The sequence below is a fragment of the Scyliorhinus canicula genome, chromosome 23, assembly GCF_902713615.1.
Source record: "Scyliorhinus canicula chromosome 23, sScyCan1.1, whole genome shotgun sequence".
NCBI lineage: Eukaryota > Metazoa > Chordata > Chondrichthyes > Carcharhiniformes > Scyliorhinidae > Scyliorhinus > Scyliorhinus canicula.
The window spans coordinates 18,628,532-18,651,172 of NC_052168.1; the positions used below are offsets into that span (position 1 = coordinate 18,628,532).

At 56.3% G+C, this 22,641-nt stretch overlaps 1 protein-coding gene across 1 annotated transcript in view; it reads right to left on the reverse strand.

Moving 5' to 3' along the window:
• Positions 1-4,433: 4,433 nt before the first annotated feature.
• Positions 4,434-22,641, reverse strand: part of poldip3 (polymerase (DNA-directed), delta interacting protein 3) — a 49,287-nt gene continuing 31,079 nt past the window's right edge. The window contains exons 6-9 of the mRNA XM_038783493.1: positions 17,921-17,998; positions 17,523-17,652; positions 12,712-12,778; positions 4,434-8,711 (exon numbers count right to left, since the gene is read on the reverse strand). Of these exons, the coding sequence (XP_038639421.1) occupies positions 8,540-8,711; positions 12,712-12,778; positions 17,523-17,652; positions 17,921-17,998 (447 nt within the window). The 3' untranslated portion in view covers positions 4,434-8,539. The remainder of the gene's footprint in view (positions 8,712-12,711; positions 12,779-17,522; positions 17,653-17,920; positions 17,999-22,641) is intronic.

Consider the following 22,641-nt stretch of genomic DNA (forward strand, 5'->3'; position numbering starts at 1 on the left):
GACCACGGATTAATGTAACTATTCTGTTAGCATGCTCTGTTGGACATGCACTTCAAAGATCTCTCTGGTCCTCTATATTTTTCTGTATCCTACTGTTTCTGGTGTATTCTCTCGTCTTGTTTGCCATTATCTCACTCTTCTCTGGATTGAATTTAATTTGCCAACTGACCAGTCTATTAAACATTTGCTGCAGTCGACAGCTTTATTCCTTACTGACAACCGCACAGTCAATTTCTATCATCCACAAACTTCTTAGTCATGTCCCCCTTCATTTAAGTCAAAATCATTGATCATGCACCACAAAAAGCAAGGGATATAGTACTGTCAGTCAAAACACCCCTGGAAACAACTTCCCAGTCACAAAGACACTTGCCACCATTTCACTTTGCTTTATGCACAGTTGAGCTAATTTTGGACTCAACTTTCCAATTCCCATTGAATCCGATGCGCTCTTATTTAACTGACCAACTTGTTCCGTGGGAGCTTGTTAAAAGGCTTGCTGAAATCCCGACCGTATCGAACGCACTCGCTATCCTCGTCAACCCTCTCTTGGCATTTCCTCAAAAGATGGCCAAACGTGCCGTCTCCATAACAAATCCACACTGGCTGACCTCGATTAATCTGTGCTCTTAATGACTGTATTGTCCATCCAAATATAAAGCACCATTGTAAGGTGAGGTGATTAGGCCGAGTGGCCTCTGATTACTTGGGTCTATGCATTGCTCCCCTTTTTGAGCAGTGGTACGTAGCACAAACCCTGAGAATTGGGAAAAGGTGGACAAGGCCTCGGCTATTTCCTCCTTTGATTCGCTTTTCAGCCTGGGCTACATTTTGTCTGGGTCTGGCAATTTTATCCACTTTCAGAGATGCTAAACCCCTTGATATTTTCTCGCACCATGATTATCCCAACCTGCTGCAAAACTGCAGTATCTCCATCGTCCTCCCTCTATTGTGAAGACAGGTGCAGAGTATTCATGAAGAACCATGCTCACAGCTTCTATTTCCACACACTCACCGGTTTCTAATCGGTCGCACCCTTTCCTTAGTTATCTCTTGCTCGAAATGTATTTATAAAACATCTTGGGGTCTTCCTTGATTTTACTTGCCAATATGTTTTCATACCCACTCGTTGATGTCCTAATTCCCTCTTTCATTTCACTCCTGCCCTTCTGTGCTCCAGCCTTCCTACACCATTGGGTTCTCCATATCCGACCACGCTCTGTATCTGGCATTAACTTCCCATTTTGTACGAAACAACTCTGTATGTTCAAAGACATTCAGGGGTCTAGACTGCGGAATCCCACCCTTTTTTCCCATAAGGAAACATACTTGCTCTGATTTCCCATCTCCTCCTTGAACACCTCTAATGATCTGATGCTATTTACCCTCAAGTAACTTATTCCAGTTCATCCCCACTTAGTCAAATCGGTCTTTTCCCAAGGCGGCACGGTGGTGCAGTGGTTAGCACTGCTGCCTCACGGCGCCAAGGAGCTGGGTTCGATCCCGGCTCTGGGTCACTGTCTGTGTGGAGTTTGCACCTTCTCCCCTGTCTGTGAGGGTCTCACCCCCACAGCCCAAAAGATATCCAGGGTAGGTGGATTGGACACGCTAAAATTACCCCTTAAACCAAAAGTAAAATTAGTATTTTCCCAATTTAAAACTTTGTCTTTCTATAGCTTTTCTTTTTAAATTTAAATTGATTTTTTCCAATTAAGGGGCAATTTAGCATGGCCAATCTACCTAACCTGCACATCTTTAGGTTGTGGGGGTGAGACCCACGCAGACACGGGGAGAATGTGCAAACTCAACACATGGACAGTGACCCAGGTCCTCGGCGCCGTGAGGCAGCAGTGTTAACCACTGTGCCACCGTGTTAACCACTGCACCACCGTACTAACCACTGCGCCACCGTGCTGCCCTAGTCTTGGTCTATCATTATCCTTTTCTGTAAATGTGCTTAATCTAACCGAATTATGTTTGGGGCTGTGTCCAAACTTTCAAACTCAGTTTGGTTGTGGAAGGGGAGAAAAGGTATATTCTGTAGCAGGTTGCATGGACTCCAAAGGCTGCTGACTCAGAATCTGGCTGCCCCGAAGTGATGTTACGCTGGGAGCGGCCTTAACTGATTCAGAGTGGGACTTGGTGCTCCCATCTGGGAGAAAGTCCTGCCCTGGAGAACGACCAGCCAATCTAATTGGCCAGCAGCACTAGGCTAGCGTGGCGGTCGCTGATGGGCTGCAGCCAGTCCACGAGGAAGAAGTCATGGAGCTCGGGCTCAGAGGTAAACCCGGAATGTTGGACAAGCCTGGCTGGGAGACTCCAGTGAGGGAGGTGGGAGAAGCTGTGTTGAGAGAGGCCCGGGTGGAAAGAATTCTAATTTTGTTGAGGTAAAGAGGTGCCTCTGATGGCACTGGGGATCTCCTTTCTTGCCTGACAATAGCCCATGCAGCGGGAGCCGCCAGGCTGCCCACCTGGGTGAAATAACAGCAAACGCCCGGAAACAACCATTAATTGGCCACTTTAAGGGCCTCAATAGGTTTAAGGACAGGTGGGTTGCCCAACCATAACGTGGGAGACAGGAGACAGGTCAGGGATCGGTGGAGGCCTTCTACTTTATTCATTAGCAACCCCTCCCTATCCACGAAATATAGAATCCCTACAGTGCAGAAAGAGACCTTCGGCTCAGAGTCTGCAGTCAATACTATCCCCGTAACCCTAGTTAACCTGCACATCTTTGGACTCTAAAAGGGGCATTTCAGCATGTGCGATCCACCTAACCTGCACATCTTTGGACTGTGGAGGAAACCGGAGCACCTGGAGGAAACCCACGCACACACGGGGAAAATGTGCAAACTCCAGTCACCAGAGGTTGGAATTCAGCCCGAATCCCTGGCACTATGAGGCAGCAGTGCTAACCATGGTGCCTCCCCAAATATGCCAGCGGTGACCTGTAAAATCCAGCCCGTAGTCTGCGGTCAAGTGTTCGTGAATCAACGTGAAATCCTTAGGAGTTTTCTTAGTGAACACTAAAGGGGCAATGTTATCATGGCCAATCCACCTAACCTGCACATCTTTGGACTGTGGGAGGAAACTGGAGCACCCGGAGGAAACCCACGCACACAAGGGGAGGATGTGCAGACTCTGCACAGACAGTGACCCAAGGCTGGAATTGAACCCGGGTCTCTGGTGCTGTGAGGCAGCAGTGCTAACCACTGTCAGATAGAATTGTAGCAATTATGGGGGAGTCGCTTCAACCCCCTCCCCCCCCCCCTGAGGGCCATAGGCTGCTCTCTCCACTTTATTTTGATAGACAACTGACTGGTGGTGATTTAACCTGAGGGTCACACCTTGGACAAATGTTCAGATGGACAAATTGAACCTGTCGCTGTTGGCAACGCTCTGTATCGCGAACCAGCCAACTGGATTAACCACAATTACATAAAGCACACATTATTTCTTTTATCTATGGATGGTTACATCAGCAGAGTAGGAACTGAGGTGGGAGCTCCACGCTCATCTCTTTTAACAAGTGGTTGAAAGGAGCTGTCAGTCCCGTTAGACTGGGGTGGATTCTTGGAAACATATCACCGTCCCTTCACTGGGTAGGAATCCTGCAACTGCCCCCTGAATGGCACTTTGAGCGCACGGATTGCAGCGGTTCAGGAAAGTGGCTCAACCATCATCTTCTCAGGGGCGATTAGGAATGGGCAATAAATCCTGGGCCTTTCCAGAGACTCACGTCCACGAATGAACATATATTTCTTAAAAAAGAGCCATGGCCCTCGACTTCACACAATGGAAATGTTTAAAATCACAAGGGATTTTGATACAGTAAACATGGGAGAAACTATTTTCGCTGGCAGGAGTGACACAGATTTAAAATAATTAACAAAATGCCCCCCCCCCCCCCCAGGGGATTCTTTGTTCTTGTAATGCAGCTAACATGGCAGCCAATTTACACACCAGCTCCCACAAACAGCAATGAACAGATAATCTGTTTTTTTGTGATGTTGGCTGTGCCCCAGCTGATGTTGGGTGAGCTGAGGACAGGGGGGGGCGGGGGGGGGGGGGCTGTAACTGACCTCAGTATTACTGGGTCTGGATTGACCTGTATACAGACACCACAGGAGGATCGGAATGGGCTGCGGCTTGCCATTGGGTAGAGATTTCCCAAAATAATAGATCACCACCTTCAAGATTGGGATGGGGATAATAAAATCCTTGCCTACCACTAAAGGTTGGATTTAAGTCAATGAGATCAAGTTGCAAATATCCTAAATATTAGTTAGTATTTGTAAGCTGCTGCTGTCAAGGCGAAGAGCTGAATTGGTTGAGCATGATGGAGGGAATGGCCTCTGTATACTGTGGGATAAGGAAATTCCCATTTACTGTGCATTTGTTGAATATTTTAAGAAAAAGACAGAGACGACTAGTTATTTTTCTGTACAATGTCTATTTAGGCCGTATTGCAAATGAGGAACAGAATCCATTGTATAAGATAAACCTATTTACACATCCTGTCCAGTCAGACACAGTCCACGTTTTGTGCACAAAGCACACTTGGTTTAAAACAGTCAAACTCCCAACATGGAAAAACCTGCTCAAAATGGTCACCTTCTGAACGCAACACGGCTCCGTAAAACTGGCGGTGGCATGGCCACATACAGAACTGTGCTCTGGGCTTACTGGGGAATCAACTCTACCAATATGCATCCACCAGGCTCCCATTACTCTGCATCCAGTCTGTATCAGACTGCCTGTCACAGGCTATAGCCCAGCCCCCAGAATTACCTGATGCCAGAGATACTGTACCAGTCCTGACTTAGCACACATTCAGAACCAGTGCGCCTTTGTACAGACTAGTCTGCCTGTGTTGCTCAGATGTCGTAGGGTAATTCAGGAGGGGAGAGCACATTTAATAAGCAGATACTCAGCTCAAATCTCCCTCTATAACCTGGGTAACCGTCTAAAGGTGTTAACAATATTCACTTCATATATTTCTGGGTTCAACATGTAGCCACAGCAAACCTGGGGGTTTATTTTGTGAAAAATATATTCATTTAAAACTAATTTAGTCCCTCAAATGCAACATTTCCGCTGTGACGACTCAGGAAGTTGCCCCTACAAACCCGAGGAAATAGTTGGAATGGGATAAATGTGGCAGGCGGGGACAAACCCAGTGGAAATCCGACCCCACACTCGCCCTCCCTGCCATAACTTTAGAAATATGATGTCCCACAAAGGAAGAGCTTGCATTTATATAGAGCCTTTCACAGCGTGAGGGACTGCCCGAAGTGCTTTACAGCCAATGAAGCACTGTTTGACCTGTGGCCACGTGCAATGTAGTTGCCAACTTTGAACGCCGCAAACGGCAACGTGATGATGATGGTGTGGACTAAATACTGGCTAGGACGTGAGGGAGAACACGCCTGCTGTTAGAAATAGCGCCATAGGATCTTTCACACCCATCGGATAGCAGTTGGGCTTTGGCTCAACAGCTTATTAAGCAGTGCAGCACTGCCTCACCATTGGCTCAGAATGTGAGGCCTAAACTGTGCAAGACATTAACAGTATGAAAAGTCCCAGATGACCATAGGCTGCATCACTAGACCTCAGGCGAGGGTGAGAAGGCGGGGGCCTTCATTAATAACCTCAGCCGGTACGGGAATTGAACCCACGCTGTTGTTAGACTTGCTCTGCATCACGAACCAGCTGTCCAGCCAACCGAGCTAAACAGGCCCCCTAACGTTATCAGTACACAATATCCCATGAGGTTCCCAGCTCGTTCCTCCCTGCCACAGGCTAGAATGATACTGGAGGGGGCTGGGAGTCGGACACTGATAGATGTAGGATAGCCTGTCACTTTATCCCTTGTGGCAGGTGGCTCTGGGGTTGACAATCTCCCAGTGGCAAACTGCCCAGATAGCAATGTTACATTTCCTCCTCTTGTATTTAATGTTGTTTTGATAAAAAGATCAAATGGATTTTTGATAAAAGCCACTAATAAACTGGAGGAATTTTTATAACCAAGTCTGAAATTGTATTCTCACACTGGTCCATTCTCCCCCCAATGAACCAAACAACGTGGTGTATCAGGGGTCTGTCTCCCACTGCTTCACCGTGTAACTTACCGCATTATACACCAGACATTATTTCAGCATCGCGCTACTGCTATCAGTCACATGATAAGGTATAACATTTTCTAGGGTCGCTATGTGGTCATTAAATTGCTGTCCGTGGGGTACTGCATGAGCTTGTAGTCTCCCCGAACATAGCTCCCCTAAAGACTGTGCCACTCTGGGACCCTGCTCCCAGCCTGGGCTGTATTAACCTGGCAACTCACACAATTCAAACTTCAAATCGGGGAAGATTCACCAACACACCGGCACTGCAAAAATACGCCCATTGACTTAAAAAAAAAAAGACAATCCTGTTTAAAAGCTCAACTCCACTGTAATTCTCTAACTGGTCATCTGATTGCCCTCAATGTGACCGGCAGATTTAAAATTCTAAACATTTCTAAACTACCCACCCTCTGTGGGGGATCAGCTTGGCTGTGAGGCCTGAGGTCAGCCATCACGGTACTGAATGGCGGAGCAGGCTTAGTGGACCCTGTGCTCCTCTCCTGCTCCGATTTCTTATGCTCTTCTGGCCCCAGCAGTCGAGCAGCCTGACAACACTGGTGGCCTGGGCTCACACAAGAGGTGGATGTTCCTGGGCAGCAGGAAGGAATCAACCTGGACAGGCAGGACTACAGGATAAAATCCTCAAATCGTAAACACTAGGCTCTGAAAGTGATTTGCTTACACAAAGTGTGAGCCCGTTACCCGGGCTGCAGAGCGATCTACTCATTCTCCCATCCATCCAAAGATCTACTTGGCCTCCTACCAAATGAGGTGATATACTCACCAGTCTATCTAAATGCAAGATAATCTACTCAACCTTCCCCACAGAGGTGACGTTATCTAATGGATCGAGAGGGATCCACTGACCCATCCAGACACATTACAATCCACTAACACACCCAGACAGTGCCACCTACCGACCCACCCAAAGGGATCTACTTACACTTCTAGAGGGATCTACCCTCGCTTTCAAACTGAGAACACTACACACCTCGCTTTTTGACAATCTACGTACCTTTTGCTATAAGACATATTTGTGTAGTGAAATGGCTTTCCCATTGAAATACCCATCCCTGTGGAATATCCCTCGAACCTTCCCTCCTCTCTAGGATCAGGGCACTCACTAGGACCAGAAAGAGGTTAAAGAATTCATCACTGGGGGCAGCATGGCGGTGCAGTGGTTAGCACTGTTGCCTAACGCCGCAGTGGTCCCAGGTTCGATCCCGGCTCTGGGTCACTGTCCGTGTGGAGTTTGCACATTCTCCCCGTGTCTGCGTGGGTTTCGCCCCCACAACCCAAAGATGTGCAGGGTAGGTGGATTGGCCACGCTAAAATTGCCCCTTAATTGGAAAAAATGAAATGTTTACTCCAAATTTAAAAATTCATCACCGACAATTATCAAATGTGTTCTCTACAGTAAGCACAGGGAGGAAGTCCTTTCCCAGAGCCGCAGATTGAGTGACAGGTCCCAGTTCTCTTACGTTCAGAGCTAGGGTACCTGACGAATCCCTCGCCCGGCTGTCGCTCAGGCGGTCAGGCCTGTGAGGAGGTCAGGCCTGTGAGTGAGGAGCTGTCAGGAGAAGGATTCTTTGCATGGGGAGAAGTGATCTGTCGAGGCACTGACGTCAACTTGCAGCATTGTCAGAGCATAGTCCTGGAATTGGCAAATTATTTACACTGCATCAAACCAACCAGCAAGTTCCCCGCAACCTCAGCCCAGCACTTAGCTGTCAGGAAGACAACCTGGGAAACCCCGGGAAAACACGGCGAGTCTGTCAGGATTACAAACAGGGAATGTGGCTCGTTGCTGAAAGACTTGCTGTGCTGATCTAACATGCCCACTGTGCTTCGTCCCCATAGTCATACGATTTAAGGCAGTTTGAGAAGGTCAGAGGAGGTTAAAGGGGAGCGGCTGAGACACACACTGAGGCAGGTACACACAACTCAACCTTTATCACTGCGGGGAGGAGGGTACACGGGAGAAACTGGGCTGGGGAAGGGGCAGCAGCTGATAGTACTGCATCTGTCCGTCACAAACAATTTCCCACAGGACCCAGCCACGGTGAGGGGACACGGGAGCAGCATCCCAACTGACTGTATTTCCCTCCGTCGACAAACACAATGTTTCTCCAGTATTGAGGAATGCACTTTGTGGAGCAGGCGGATTGAAACGCTGCCATGTCTGATCAGGCCATTGGCCAGTGAGATCGGAATACCCGGGGCGGGGCGGGGGGGGGGGTGGGGGAGAGTATCGCGAGACTCTTCCCACCGGGAATTGCCAACTAGAAGGGACTAAAACACAAACGAGTTGGGAAACGTTTTTTTTTACAGAACTGTGTTAAAGAAAAGAATTGAGTGGACACACAGAGGGCCCGAGCTGTGGTTGATGCTGAGGCGGACATCGCTGGAGCAGGTTAGAGTTTAATCTTGAAAGCGGTGGGTTGGGCTGATGTCGAGGGGCCCGAGGATTTGAAAAGCGCCTTCAGGACGGTCTCCGGGTCGACCTCTGCTGGCGGCTGATTGGACGGGCGGGGCTTGGCCCTGGGGATCTCAGATTTCTTCACCACCGGAGTATCACTCAGTCTCCTGCAAGAAACATCAGAGACGGTCAGCGATTAACACTCCCCACCTGCCCCCTCACAGGCACTTCCTTAACCTTCTCTACTCCATCCTTTCCCCTCCTCCCTTCACCCCTCAGCAGGCACTCCCTCCCCCCTCTCCCTGCCCCCTCAGCAGGCACTCCTCCAACCACCCCTGCCCCCCTCAAGGCATCCTCCCCTCCCTGCCCCCCTCAGGAGGCCTCCCTCCCCCACCCTGCCCCCCTCAGCAGGCACTCTCTTCCCCCCTCCTCCCTGCCCCCTCAGCATGCACTCCCTCCCCCCTCAGCAGCACTCCTCGCCCCCCCCTGCCCCCCCCCTCAGCAGGCACTCCTTCCCCCCTCCTCCCTGCCCCCCTCAGCAGGCATTCCCCTCCCCCCACCCTGCCCACCTCAGCAGGCACTCCTTCCCCCCTCCTCCCTCCCCCCACACTGCCCCCCTCAGCAGGCACTCCCTCCCCCTTGCCCCCCTCAGCAGGTACTCCCTCCCTCCCCCCACCCTGCCCCCTCAGCAGGCACTCCTCCCCCCTCCTCCCTGCCCCCCTCAGCAGGCACCCTCCCCCCACCCTGCCCACCTCAGCAGGCACTCCTTCCCCCCTCCTCCCTGCCCCCCCTCAGCAGGCACTCCCTCCCCCCACACTGCCCCCCTCAGCAGGCACTCCCTCCCCCTTGTCCCCCTCAGCAGGTACTCCCTCCCTCCCCCCACCCTGCCCCCCTCAGCAGGCACTCCCTCCCCCCACCCTGCCCCCCTCAGCAGGCACTCCCTCCCCCCACCCTGCCCCCCTCAGCAGGCACTCCCTCCTCCCTGCCCCCCTCAGCAGGCACTCCTTCCCCCCTCCTCCCTGCCCCCCTCAGCAGGCACTCCCTCCCCCCTCCTTCCTGCCCCCCTCAGCAGGCACTCCTTCCCCCCTCCTCCCTGCCCCCCTCAGCAGGCACTCCCTCCCCCCTCCTCAGGCACTCCCTCCCCCCTCCTCCCTGCCCTACTCAGCAGGCACTCCCTCCCCCCTCCTCCCCTCAGCAGGCACTCCCTCCACCCCTCCCCCACCCTGCCCCCCTCCGCCAACCCTGCCCCCCTCAGCAGGCACTCCCTCCCCCCACCCTGCCCCCCTCAGCAGGCACTCCCTCCCCCCACCCTGCCCCCCTCAGCAGGCACTCCTCCCTCCCCCCACCCTGCCCACCTCAGCAGGCAATTCCTCCCCCCCACCCTCCCCCCCTCAGCAGGCAATCCCTCCCCCCCTCCTCCCTGCCCCCCTCAGCAGGCAATCCCTCCCTCCCCCCTCCTCCCCCCCCCCAGCAGGCAATCCCTCCCCCACCCTGCCCCCCTCAGCAGGCACTCCCTCCCCCCACCCCTCCCTGCCCCCCTCAGCAGGCACTCCCTCCCTCCCCCCTCAGCAGGCAATCCCTCCCTCCCTACTCCCTGCCCCCCTCAGCAGGCACTCCCTCCCTCCCTCCCCCCACCCTCCCCCCCCCTCAGCAGGCAATCCCTCCCCCCTCCTCCCTGCCCCCCGCAGCAGGCAATCCCTCCCTCCCCCCTCCTCCCTCCCCCCAGCAGGCAATCCCTCCCCCACCCTGCCCCCCTCAGCAGGCACTCCCTCCCTCCCCCCTCAGCAGGCAATCCCTCCCTCCCTACTCCCTGCCCCCCTCAGCAGGCACTCCCTCCCCCTCCTCCCTGCCCCCCTCAGCAGGCACTCCTTCCCCCCTCCTCCCATCCCCCCTCAGCAGGCACTCCTTCCCCCCTCCTCAGGCACTCCCTCCCCCCTCCTCCCTGCCCTACTCAGCAGGCACTTCCTCCCCCCCCCCTCCCCTCAGCAGGCACTCCCTCCACCCCTCCCCCACCCTGCCCCCCTCCGCCAACCCTGCCCCCCTCAGCAGGCACTCCCTCCCCCCACCCTGCCCCCCTCAGCAGGCACTCCCTCCCCCCACCCTGCCCCCCTCAGCAGGCACTCCCTCCCCCCACCCTGCCCCCCTCAGCAGGCACTCCCTCCCTCCCCCACCCTGCCCACCTCAGCAGGCAATTCCTCCCCCCACCCTCCCCCCCCCTCAGCAGGCAATCCCTCCCCCCCCTCCTCCCTGCCCCCCTCAGCAGGCAATCCCTCCCTCCCCCCTCCTCCCCAGCAGGCAATCCCTCCCTCCCCCCTCCTCCCTCCCCCCAGCAGGCAATCCCTCCCCCACCCTGCCCCCCTCAGCAGGCACTCCCTCCCTCCCCCCTCAGCAGGCAATCCCTCCCTCCCTACTCCCTGCCCCCCTCAGCAGGCACTCCCTCCCTCCCCCCACCCTCCCCCCTCAGCAGGCAATCCCTCCCCCCTCCTCCCTGCCCCCCTCAGCAGGCAATCCCTCCCCCCCTCCTCCCTGCCCCCCTCAGCAGGCAATCCCTCCCTCCCCCCTCCTCCCTCCCCCCCCCTCAGCAGGCAATCCCTCCCCCACCCTGCCCCCCTCAGCAGGCACCCTCCCCCCCCTCCCCCCACCCTGCCCCCCTCAGCAGGCAATCCCTCCCTCCCCCCACCCTGCCCCCCTCAGCAGGCACTCCCAGGGCTGTACAGCTACAGCAGGGACAGGGCGACTGGGACAGTGCTGCGGGGACAGGGCTGCTGGGACGGTGCTGCGGGGACAGGGCTGCTGGGACGGTGCTGCGGGGACAGGGCTGCTGGGACGGTGCTGCGGGGACAGGGCTGCGGGGACAGAGCTGCTGGGACAGGGCTGCGGGGACAGTGCGGCGGGGACAGGGCTGCGGGGACAAGGCTGCGGGGACAGTGCGGCGGGGACAGGGCTGCTGGGACAGGGCTGCTGGGACAGGGCTGCGGGGACAGGGCTGCGGGGACAGTGCGGCGGGGACAGGGCTGCTGGGACAGGGCTGCTGGGACAGGGCTGCGGGGACAGGGCGGCGGGGACAGGGCTGCGGGGACAGGGCTGCGGGGACAGGGCTGCGGGGACAGGGCTGCGGGGACAGGGCTGCGGGGACAGGGCGGCGGGGACAGGGCTGCGGGGACAGGGCTGCGGGGACAGGGCTGCGGGGACAGGGCGGCGGGGACAGGGCTGCGGGGACAGGGCTGCGGGGACAGGGCTGCTGGGACAGGGCTGCTGGGACAGGGCTGCGGGGACAGAGCTGCGGGGACAAGGCTGCGGGGACAGGGCTGCTGGGACAGGGCTGCGGGGACAGGGCTGCGGGGACAGAGCTGCGGGGACAGAGCTGCGGGGACAGTGCTGCGGGGACAGGGCTGCGGGGACAAGGCGCTGCGGGGACAGGGCTGCTGGGACAGGGCTGCGGGGACAGGGCTGCGGGGACAGGGCTGCGGGGACAGGGCTGCGGGGACAGGGCTGCGGGGACAGGGCTGCGGGGACAGAGCTGCTGGGACAGAGCTGCTGGGACAGAGCTGCTGGGACGGTGCGGCTGGGACGGTGCTGCTGGGGCAGGGTGAATGGGACAGAGCTGCTGGGACAGAGCTGCTGGGACAGAGCTGCTGGGACAGAGCTGCTGGGACAGAGCTGCTGGGACAGAGCTGCTGGGACGGTGCCGCGGGGACGGCACCGCTGGGACGGTGCGGCGCGGCTGAGACACGGCTGCTGGGACAAAGCTGCTGGGACGGCGCTGCGGGGACAAAGCTGTGGGGACAGGGCTGCGGGGACAGGGCTGCGGGGACAGGGCTGCTGGGACAAGGCTGCTGGGACAAGGCTGCTGGGACAAGGCTGCTGGGACAAGGCTGCTGGGACAAGGCTGCTGGGACAAGGCTGCTGGGACAAGGCTGCTGGGACAAGGCTGCTGGGACAAGGCTGCTGGGACAAGGCTGCTGGGACAAGGCTGCTGGGACAAGGCTGCTGGGACAAGGCTGCTGGGACAAGGCTGCTGGGACAGTGCGGCGGGGACAAGGCTGCTGGAACAAGGCTGCTGGGACAGTGCGGCGGGGACAGTGCTGCTGGGAGAACACAGGGTCCTGTCGGCTGTGGGAATGGTTCAGCACCAACACAAAATTAGCATTTCTGCTGTCAACTTACAACAGGATTGGCTGCTCGGAGGTGATGACATTTCCATTGACATGAAGGTTACATTTCATTGGCTGGCCTGTGGAGGGAAAGACAGGAGGATTTGCTGTTAATTTTCAGAACTTTCCATTTGTCACTGCAGACAGCATCATACAATCCCCTAGCCCCCTCCCCGACACAGTCCCGGAGCCCCCTCCCCGACACAGTCCCGGAGCCCCCTCCCCGACACAGTCCCGGGGCCCCCTCCCCGACAGAGTCCCGGGGCCCCCTCCCCGACAGAGTCCCGGAGCCCCCTCCCCGACAGAGTCCCGGAGCCCCCTCCCCGACACAGTCCCGGAGCCCCCTCCCCGACACAGTCCCGGAGCCCCCTCCCCGACACAGTCCCGGAGCCCCCTCCCCGACACAGTCCCGGAGCCCCCTCCCCGACACAGTCCCGGAGCCCCCTCCCCGACACAATCCCGGAGCCCCCTCCCCGACACAGTCCCGGAGCCCCCTCCCCGACACAGTCCCGGAGCCCCCTCCCCGACACAGTCCCGGGGCCCCCTCCCCGACAGAGTCCCGGAGCCCCCTCCCCGACACAGTCCCGGAGCCCCCTCCCCGACACAGTCCCGGGGCCCCCTCCCCGACAGAGTCCCGGGGCCCCCTCCCCGACAGAGTCCCGGGCCCCCTCCCCGACAGAGTCCCGGAGCCCCCTCCCCGACAGAGTCCCGGAGCCCCCTCCCCGACACAGTCCCGGAGCCCCCTCCCCGACACAGTCCCGGAGCCCCCTCCCCGACACAGTCCCGGAGCCCCCTCCCCGACACAGTCCCGGAGCCCCCTCCCCGACACAGTCCCGGAGCCCCCTCCCCGACACAATCCCGGAGCCCCCTCCCCGACACAGTCCCGGAGCCCCCTCCCCGACACAGTCCCGGAGCCCCCTCCCCGACACAGTCCCGGGGCCCCCTCCCCGACAGAGTCCCGGAGCCCCCTCCCCGACACAGTCCCGGAGCCCCCTCCCCGACACAGTCCCGGAGCCCCCTCCCCGACACAGTCCCGGAGCCCCCTCCCCGACACAGTCCCGGAGCCCCCTCCCCGACACAGTCCCGGAGCCCCCTCCCCGACACAGTCCCGGAGCCCCCTCCCCGACACAGTCCCGGAGCCCCCTCCCCGACACAGTCCCGGAGCCCCCTCCCCGACACAGTCCCGGAGCCCCCTCCCCGACACAGTCCCGGGGCCCCCTCCCCGACACAGTCCCGGAGCCCCCTCCCCGACACAGTCCCGGAGCCCCCTCCCCGACACAGTCCCGGAGCCCCCTCCCCGACACAGTCCCCGAGCCCCGTCCCCGACACAGTCCCCGAGCCCCCTCCCCGACACAGTCCCCGAGCCCCCTCCCCGACACAGTCCCCGAGCCCCGTCCCCGACACAGTCCCCGAGCCCCCTCCCTGACACAGTCCCCGAGCCCCCTCCCCGACACAGTCCCGGAGCCCCCTCCCCGACACAGTCCCGGAGCCCCCTCCCCGACACAGTCCCGGAGCCCCCTCCCCGACACAGTCCCCGAGCCCCCTCCCCGACACCGAGCCCCGTCCCCGACACAGTCCCCGAGCCCCCTCCCCGACACAGTCCCCGAGCCCCCTCCCCGACACAGTCCCCGAGCCCCGTCCCCGACACAGTCCCCGAGCCCCCTCCCCGACACAGTCCCCGAGCCCCCTCCCCGACACAGTCCCGGAGCCCCCTCCCCGACACAGTCCCGGAGCCCCCTCCCCGACACAGTCCCCGAGCCCCCTCCCCGACACCGAGCCCCGTCCCCGACACAGTCCCCGAGCCCCCTCCCCGACACAGTCCCCGAGCCCCCTCCCCGACACAGTCCCCGAGCCCCCTCCCCGGCTCAGTCCCCGAGCCCCCTCCCCGGCTCAGTCCCGGAGCCCCCTCCCCTGCTCAGTCCCGGAGCCCCCTCCCCGGCTCAGTCCCCGATCCCCTCCCCGACACCGAGCCCCCTCCCCGGCTCAGTCCCGGAGCCCCCTCCCCGGCTCAGTCCCGGAGCCCCCTCCCCAGCTCCGTCCCCGAGCCCCCTCCCCGGCTCAGTCCCGGAGCCCCCTCCCCGGCTCAGTCCCGGAGCCCCCTCCCCGGCTCAGTCCCGGAGCCCCCTCCCCGGCTCAGTACCGGAGCCCCCTCCCCGGCTCAGTACCGGAGCCCCCTCCCCGGCTCAGTCCCGGAGCCCCCTCCACGGCTCAGTCCCGGAGCCCCCTCCCCGGCTCAGTCCCGGAGCCCCCTCCCCGGCTCAGTCCCCGAGCCCCCTCCCCGGCTCAGTCCCCGAGCCCCCTCCCCGGCTCAGTCCCCGAGCCCCCTCCCCGGCTCAGTCCCCGAGCCCCCTCCCCGGCTCAGTCCCCGAGCCCCCTCCCCGGCTCAGTACCGGAGCCCCCTCCCCGGCTCAGTCCCGGAGCCCCCTCCCCGGCTCAGTCCCGGAGCCCCCTCCCCGGCTCAGTCCCGGAGCCCCCACCCCGGCTCAGTCCCGGAGCCCCCTCCCCGGCTCAGTCCCGGAGCCCCCTCCCCGGCTCAGTCCCGGAGCCCCCTCCCCGGCTCAGTCCCGGAGCCCCCTCCCCGGCTCAGACCCGGAGCCCCCTCCCCAGCTCACTCTGTGCAGCATTAATGTCATTTCCCCCAGTCTCCGATTACTGTGCCACCAGGGTATCATTCTTTGGCAATAATGTTCTTAAACATCAATGGGTTTATTCACTGCACAGAAATAAAATAGATTTAAAAAGCCTATTTACGGCTGCCCATCAGTGGAGGAGAGCACATACTGATATTCCCTCAAAGAAATATAAGATTGAGAAAGATTGGCAATGGACAGCATTCCCATAATGAAGATTTGAGAGACAAAAGTAACTATGTGTCTTATGGCCTGACAGAGAGAGACTGAGAGACACCAGTCAGTGTACAGATATCTCCCTGAGAGAGAGACTGAGAGACACTAGTCAGTGTACAGATATCTCCCTGAGAGAGAGGAGACTGAGAGGCACCAGTCAGCGTACAGATATCTCCCTGAGAGAGAGAGACAGAGAGACACCAGTCAGCGTACAGATATCTCCCTTACTGAGAGAGACTGAGAGACACAGTCAGAGTACAGATATCTCCCTGAGAGAGAGAGACTGAGAGACACCAGTCAGTGTACAGATATCTCCCTGAGGGAGAGGAGACTGAGAGGCACCAGTCAGCGTACAGATATCTCCCTGAGAGAGACTGAGAGACACCAGTCAGCGTACAGATATCTCCCTGAGAGGGGGGACCGAGAGACACCAGTCAGTGTACAGATATCTCCCTGAGAGGGTGGACTGAGAGGCACCAGTCAGTGTACAGATATCTCCCTGAGAGAGAGAGACTGAGAGACACCAGTCAGTGTACAGATATCTCCCTGAGAGGGGGGACCGAGAGACACCAGTCAGTGTACAGATATCTCCCTGAGAGGGTGGACTGAGAGGCACCAGTCAATTTACAGATATCTCCCTGAGAGAGAGGAGACTGAGAGGCACCAGTCAGTGTACAGATATCTCCCTGAGAGAGAGAGACTGAGAGACACCAGTCAGTGTACAGATATCTCCCTGAGAGAGAGAGAGAGACTGAGAGACACCAGTTAGCGTACAGATATCTCCCTGAGAGGGGGGACCGAGGGACACCAGTCAGTGTACAGATATCTCCCTGAGAGGGTGGAATGAGAGGCACCAGTCAGTGTACAGATATCTCCCTGAGAGAGACTGAGACACACCAGTCAGCGTACAGATATCTCCCTGAGAGAGAGATTGAGAGACACAGTCAGTGTACAGATATCTCCCTGACAGAGAGGGACTGAGAGACACCAGTCAGCGTACAGATATCTCCCTGAGAGAGAGGGACTGAGAGGCACCAGTCAGCGTACAGTATCTCCCTGAGAGGGGGGATTGAGAGACACCAGTCAGCGTACAGATATCCCCCTGAGAGAGGGGGGACTGAGAGACACCAGTCAGTGTGCAGATATCTCCCTGACAGAGAGAGATTGAGAGACACAGTCAGTGTACAGATATCTCCCTGACAGAGAGAGACTGAGAGACACCAGTCAGTGTACAGATATCTCCCTGAGAGAGAGGGGATTGAGAGGCACAAGTCACTGTACAGATATCTCCCTGAGTCAGAGGGGATGGAGAGACACCGGTCAGTGTACTGATACCTCCCTGAGCGACAGTGGGCTGAGAGACACCAGTCACTGTAGATATCTCCCTGAGAGAGAGGGACTGAGAGACACTAGTCAGTGTACAGATATCTCCCTGGGAGAGAGGGGATTGAGAGGCACCAGTCACTGTACAGATATTTCCCTGAGTGAGGGGGGACTGTGAGACACCAGTCAGTACACAGATATCTCCCTGAGAGAGAGGGGGGACTGAGAGACACCAGTTAGTGTACAGATATCTCCCTGAGAGTGAGGGGATTGAGAGGCACCAGTCAGTGTAAGGATATCTCCCTGAGCGAGGGGAGACTGAGAGACACCAGTCACTGTACAGATATCTCCCTGAGAGGGGATTGAGAGACACCAGTCACTGTACAGATATCTCCCTGAGAGGGGACAGAGACACCAGTCAGTGTACAGATATCTCCCTGAGAGAGAGGGGACAGAGACACCAGTCAGTGCACAGATATCTGCATGAGAGAGAGGGGACTGAGAGACACCAGTCAGTGTACAGATATCTCCCTGAGAGAGAGGGGACTGAGAGACACCAGTCAGTGCACAGATATCTGCCTGAGAGAGAGGGGACTGAGAGACACCAGTCAGTGGGCCTCAAACCAGCAGGATGTGTTTTTGAAAACTGACTTACCATCTAAACATCTGTTGTTGTATTTCTTGTAAGCAGTGATGGCATCATCCTTTCGGACAAAGACGACTTCTGCGACTCCCGGATGCACGAGACGGGCTCGCTTCAGAGCTCCACAGACACAGAACAACTCCTAAACACGGGAAGAAATAGTCAATCCAGTAGCTCACAGTCAGAAGAACCACTGCTCTATCTGGCTCACTCACTTAAACTGATCCATGTCTTGACTGCCCCTCACCCACCCAGCCCGAATTGTGCATACAGACTCTTCGAAGAGAGGAACCTTGAAAGATTAAAGGAATTTACAGAACTTTAAAAAAACGCCGACCCAGATGGGACAGGGGTAGACTGCACTCACTGCAGTTCTCCCCCTCCCCAGGAGGGAGCTGAATCACACTCACCACAATGTCCTCCTCAGTCACTCGAGGGTGAAGATTATTGACGGTCATTTTAGTTCCTTCCAATGGGCTCAAATTCAGCTGTGCAGATCAATGAGAAATGTGTTACACCTTCAGTAACGCGAGCATGTGTTACACCTTCCGTAATGCGAGCATGTGTTACACCTTCCGTAACGCGAGCATGTGTTACACCTTCCGTAACGCGAGCATGTGTTACACCTTCCGTAACGCGGGATTGTGTTACACCTTCCGTAACGTGGGCATGTGTTACACCTTCCGTAACGCGGGCATGTGTTACACCTTCCGTAATGCGAGCATGTGTTAACCTTCCGTAACGCGAGCATGTGTTACACCTTCCGTAACGCGAGCACGTGTTATCCTTCTGTAACGCGAGCATGTGTTACACCTTCCGTAACACGAGCACGTGTTACCCTTCTGTAACGCGAGCATGTGTTACACCTTCTGTAACGCGAGCACGTGTTACACCTTCAGTAACGCGAGCATGTGTTACCCTTCTGTAACGCGAGCATGTGTTACACCTTCTGAACGCGAGCACGTGTTACACCTTCAGTAACGCGAGCATGTGTTACACCTTCCGGAACGCGAGCATGTGTTACACCTTCCGTAACGCGAGCACGTGTTACCCTTCTGTAACGCGAGCATGTGTTACACCTTCCGTAACGCGAGCACGTGTTACCCTTCTGTAACGCGAGCATGTGTTACACCTTCCGTAACGCGAGCACGTGTTACACCTTCAGTAACGCGAGCATGTGTTACCCTTCTGTAACGCGAGCATGTGTTACACCTTCTGTAACGCGAGCACGTGTTACACCTTCAGTAACACGAGCATGTGTTACCCTTCTGTAACGCGAGCATGTGTTACACCTTCCGTAACGCGGGATTGTGTTACACCTTCCGTAACGTGGGCATGTGTTACACCTTCCGTAACGCGGGCATGTGTTACACCTTCCGTAATGCGAGCATGTGTTAACCTTCCGTAACGCGAGCATGTGTTACACCTTCCGTAACGCGAGCACGTGTTACCCTTCTGTAACGCGAGCATGTGTTACACCTTCCGTAACACGAGCACGTGTTACCCTTCTGTAACGCGAGCATGTGTTACACCTTCTGTAACGCGAGCACGTGTTACACCTTCAGTAACGCGAGCATGTGTTACCCTTCTGTAACGCGAGCATGTGTTACACCTTCTGAACGCGAGCACGTGTTACACCTTCAGTAACGCGAGCATGTGTTACACCTTCCGGAACGCGAGCATGTGTTACACCTTCCGTAACGCGAGCACGTGTTACCCTTCTGTAACGCGAGCATGTGTTACACCTTCCGTAACGCGAGCACGTGTTACCCTTCTGTAACGCGAGCATGTGTTACACCTTCCGTAACGCGAGCACGTGTTACACCTTCAGTAACGCGAGCATGTGTTACCCTTCTGTAACGCGAGCATGTGTTACACCTTCTGTAACGCGAGCACGTGTTACACCTTCAGTAACGCGAGCATGTGTTACCCTTCTGTAACGCGAGCATGTGTTACACCTTCCGTAACGCGGGATTGTGTTACACCTTCCGTAACGTGGGCATGTGTTACACCTTCCGTAACGCGGGCATGTGTTACACCTTCCGTAATGCGAGCATGTGTTAACCTTCCGTAACGCGAGCATGTGTTACACCTTCCGTAACGCGAGCACGTGTTACCCTTCTGTAACGCGAGCATGTGTTACAACTTCCGTAACACGAGCACGTGTTACCCTTCTGTAACGCGAGCATGTGTTACACCTTCTGTAACGCGAGCACGTGTTACACCTTCAGTAACGCGAGCATGTGTTACACCTTCCGGAACGCGAGCATGTGTTACACCTTCCGTAACGCGAGCACGTGTTACCCTTCTGTAACGCGAGCATGTGTTACACCTTCCGTAACGCGAGCACGTGTTACCCTTCTGTAACGCGAGCACGTGTTACACCTTCAGTAACGCGAGCATGTGTTACACCTTCCGTAACGCGGGATTGTGTTACACCTTCCGTAACGTGGGCATGTGTTACACCTTCCGTAACGCGGGCATGTGTTACACCTTCCGTAATGCGAGCATGTGTTAACCTTCCGTAACGCGAGCATGTGTTACACCTTCCGTAACGCGAGCACGTGTTACCCTTCTGTAACGCGAGCATGTGTTACACCTTCCGTAACACGAGCACGTGTTACCCTTCTGTAACGCGAGCATGTGTTACACCTTCTGTAACGCGAGCACGTGTTACACCTTCAGTAACGCGAGCATGTGTTACCCTTCTGTAACGCGAGCATGTGTTACACCTTCTGAACGCGAGCACGTGTTACACCTTCAGTAACGCGAGCATGTGTTACACCTTCCGGAACGCGAGCATGTGTTACACCTTCCGTAACGCGAGCACGTGTTACCCTTCTGTAACGCGAGCACGTGTTACCCTTCTGTAACGCGAGCATGTGTTACACCTTCTGTAACGCGAGCACGTGTTACACCTTCAGTAACGCGAGCATGTGTTACACCTTCAGTAACGCGAGCATGTGTTACCCTTCTGTAACGCGAGCATGTGTTACACCTTCTGTAACGCGAGCACGTGTTACACCTTCAGTAACGCGAGCATGTGTTACCCTTCTGTAACGCGAGCATGTGTTACACCTTCTGTAACGCGAGCATGTGTTACACCTTCTGTAACGCGAGCACGTGTTACACCTTCAGTAACGCGAGCATGTGTTACCCTTCTGTAACGCGAGCATGTGTTACACCTTCTGAACGCGAGCACGTGTTACACCTTCAGTAACGCGAGCATGTGTTACACCTTCCGGAACGCGAGCACGTGTTACACCTTCAGTAACGCGAGCATGTGTTACCCTTCTGTAACGCGAGCATGTGTTACACCTTCAGTAACGCGAGCATGTGTTACACCTTCTGAACGCGAGCACTTGTTACACCTTCAGTAACGCGAGCATGTGTTACCCTTCTGTAACGCGAGCACGTGTTACACCTTCAGTAACGCGAGCATGTGTTACACCTTCCGGAACGCGAGCATGAGCTTACAGGTCTGTTTATCAGTTACCGTCTATTAGTGACGTAGGAGGGATACAAACAGTTTGCAAAGAAATATTGATAGGTTCAGTAAGTGGGCAAAGAGTTGGCAAATGGAGTATAATGTGGGAAAATGTGAAGTTGTTCATTTTGGACGGGAGGACAAAATAACACAGTATTATTTCAATGGAGAAAAACTGCAGAAAGCTGCAACACAAAGGGACTTGGGGGGACTTGTACACAAAACACAGAAAGCTAGCACATAGGTGCAGCACGTCATCAGGAAAGCTAATGGAATCACAGAATTTACAGTCTACACCTAGCCTTGGAAAGAGCACCCTACCCAAGCTCACACCTCTGCCCAATCCCCGTAACCCAACCTAACCTTTTTGGACACTAAGGGCAATTTATCATGGCCAATCCACCTAACCTGCACATCTTTGGACTGTGGGAGGAAGCCGGGGCATCCGGAGGAAACCCACGCACACGGGGAGGATGCGCAGACTCTGCACAGAGAGCGACCCAAGCCGGAATCGAACCTGGGACCCTGGAGCTGTGAAGCAACAGATGTTGACCTTTATTTCAAGGGGGTGTAAGAGTTGGGAAGTCTTGCTGCAACTGTACAAGGTACTGGTGAGTCCACACCTGGAGCACTGGGAGCAGCTTTGGGCTCGTTATTTAAGGAAAGATATTATTTGATTGGAGATGGTTCAGAGAAGGTTCACTAAGATGGTCCCCCGTATGGAGGATTGTCTTAAGAGCAAAGGTTGGGACTCGACGCATCGGAATTTGGAAGAATGAGAGGTGATTTCAATGAAACTTATCGGATTCACAAGAGGCTTGATAGGGTCAATACTGAGAGGATGTTTCCCCTCGGAGTCGAGGACCAGAGGGCACAGCCTCCGAATAAGGGGGGGGGGCAGTGTGAGACTGAGAGGAGGAGGAATTTCTTCTGAGGGTTATGAATTTTTGGAACTCTTTACCACAGTGAGCTGTGAGGGCAGAGTCCTCGTGTATATTTAAGGCTGAGATAGATAGATTCTTGATCAGTAAGTGAATCAAGGTTACGGAGAAAGGAAAATGAACATGAGGAATGTTGGCTCAGCCTATTGAATGGCGGAGCAGGCTCGAGGGGCCGAACGGAGAACTCCTATCCTATTTCCTATGGCCTTGGGATGCACAGATACAAGAAACCTCCTGGTCCATAAGGTGACATGAATGTAAACATCAGGCTCCACCCAAAGTGTGAGGCAGTGCCCTCATCAGCATCATGGCAAACCTCAGGGCCACAAGAAGCAGAAGGCAGCCTGTCCACTCCCGATCGCTCTCCTGTGACTTGTGTTCAGCCCACGCTGGGAGTAAAGCCTTGGTGTGATGCACCGTACAGTCAAATCGGAGGTGCTGAAGGGCGGTCAGAACGAGCCCACAGCGGGTCAAGTGTTTTGGCGGCGAGGGAAGGGAGAGGAAATTGGAAACAATCCCTCAGCGCTAATCTAAAAGCATCATTCGAGATCAATCAGCCCCTCCCTTCACCAGCCAGATTCATGGTGGATAGGGAGAGAAGCCCGCTAGTTTACAGCTGCCTCCCGCTGGGTGTGAATGGAATACAGAAACATCTCGAGCTGTGGAATACATTCCACTGTTAACAGACTCCGGGGTGTAAACT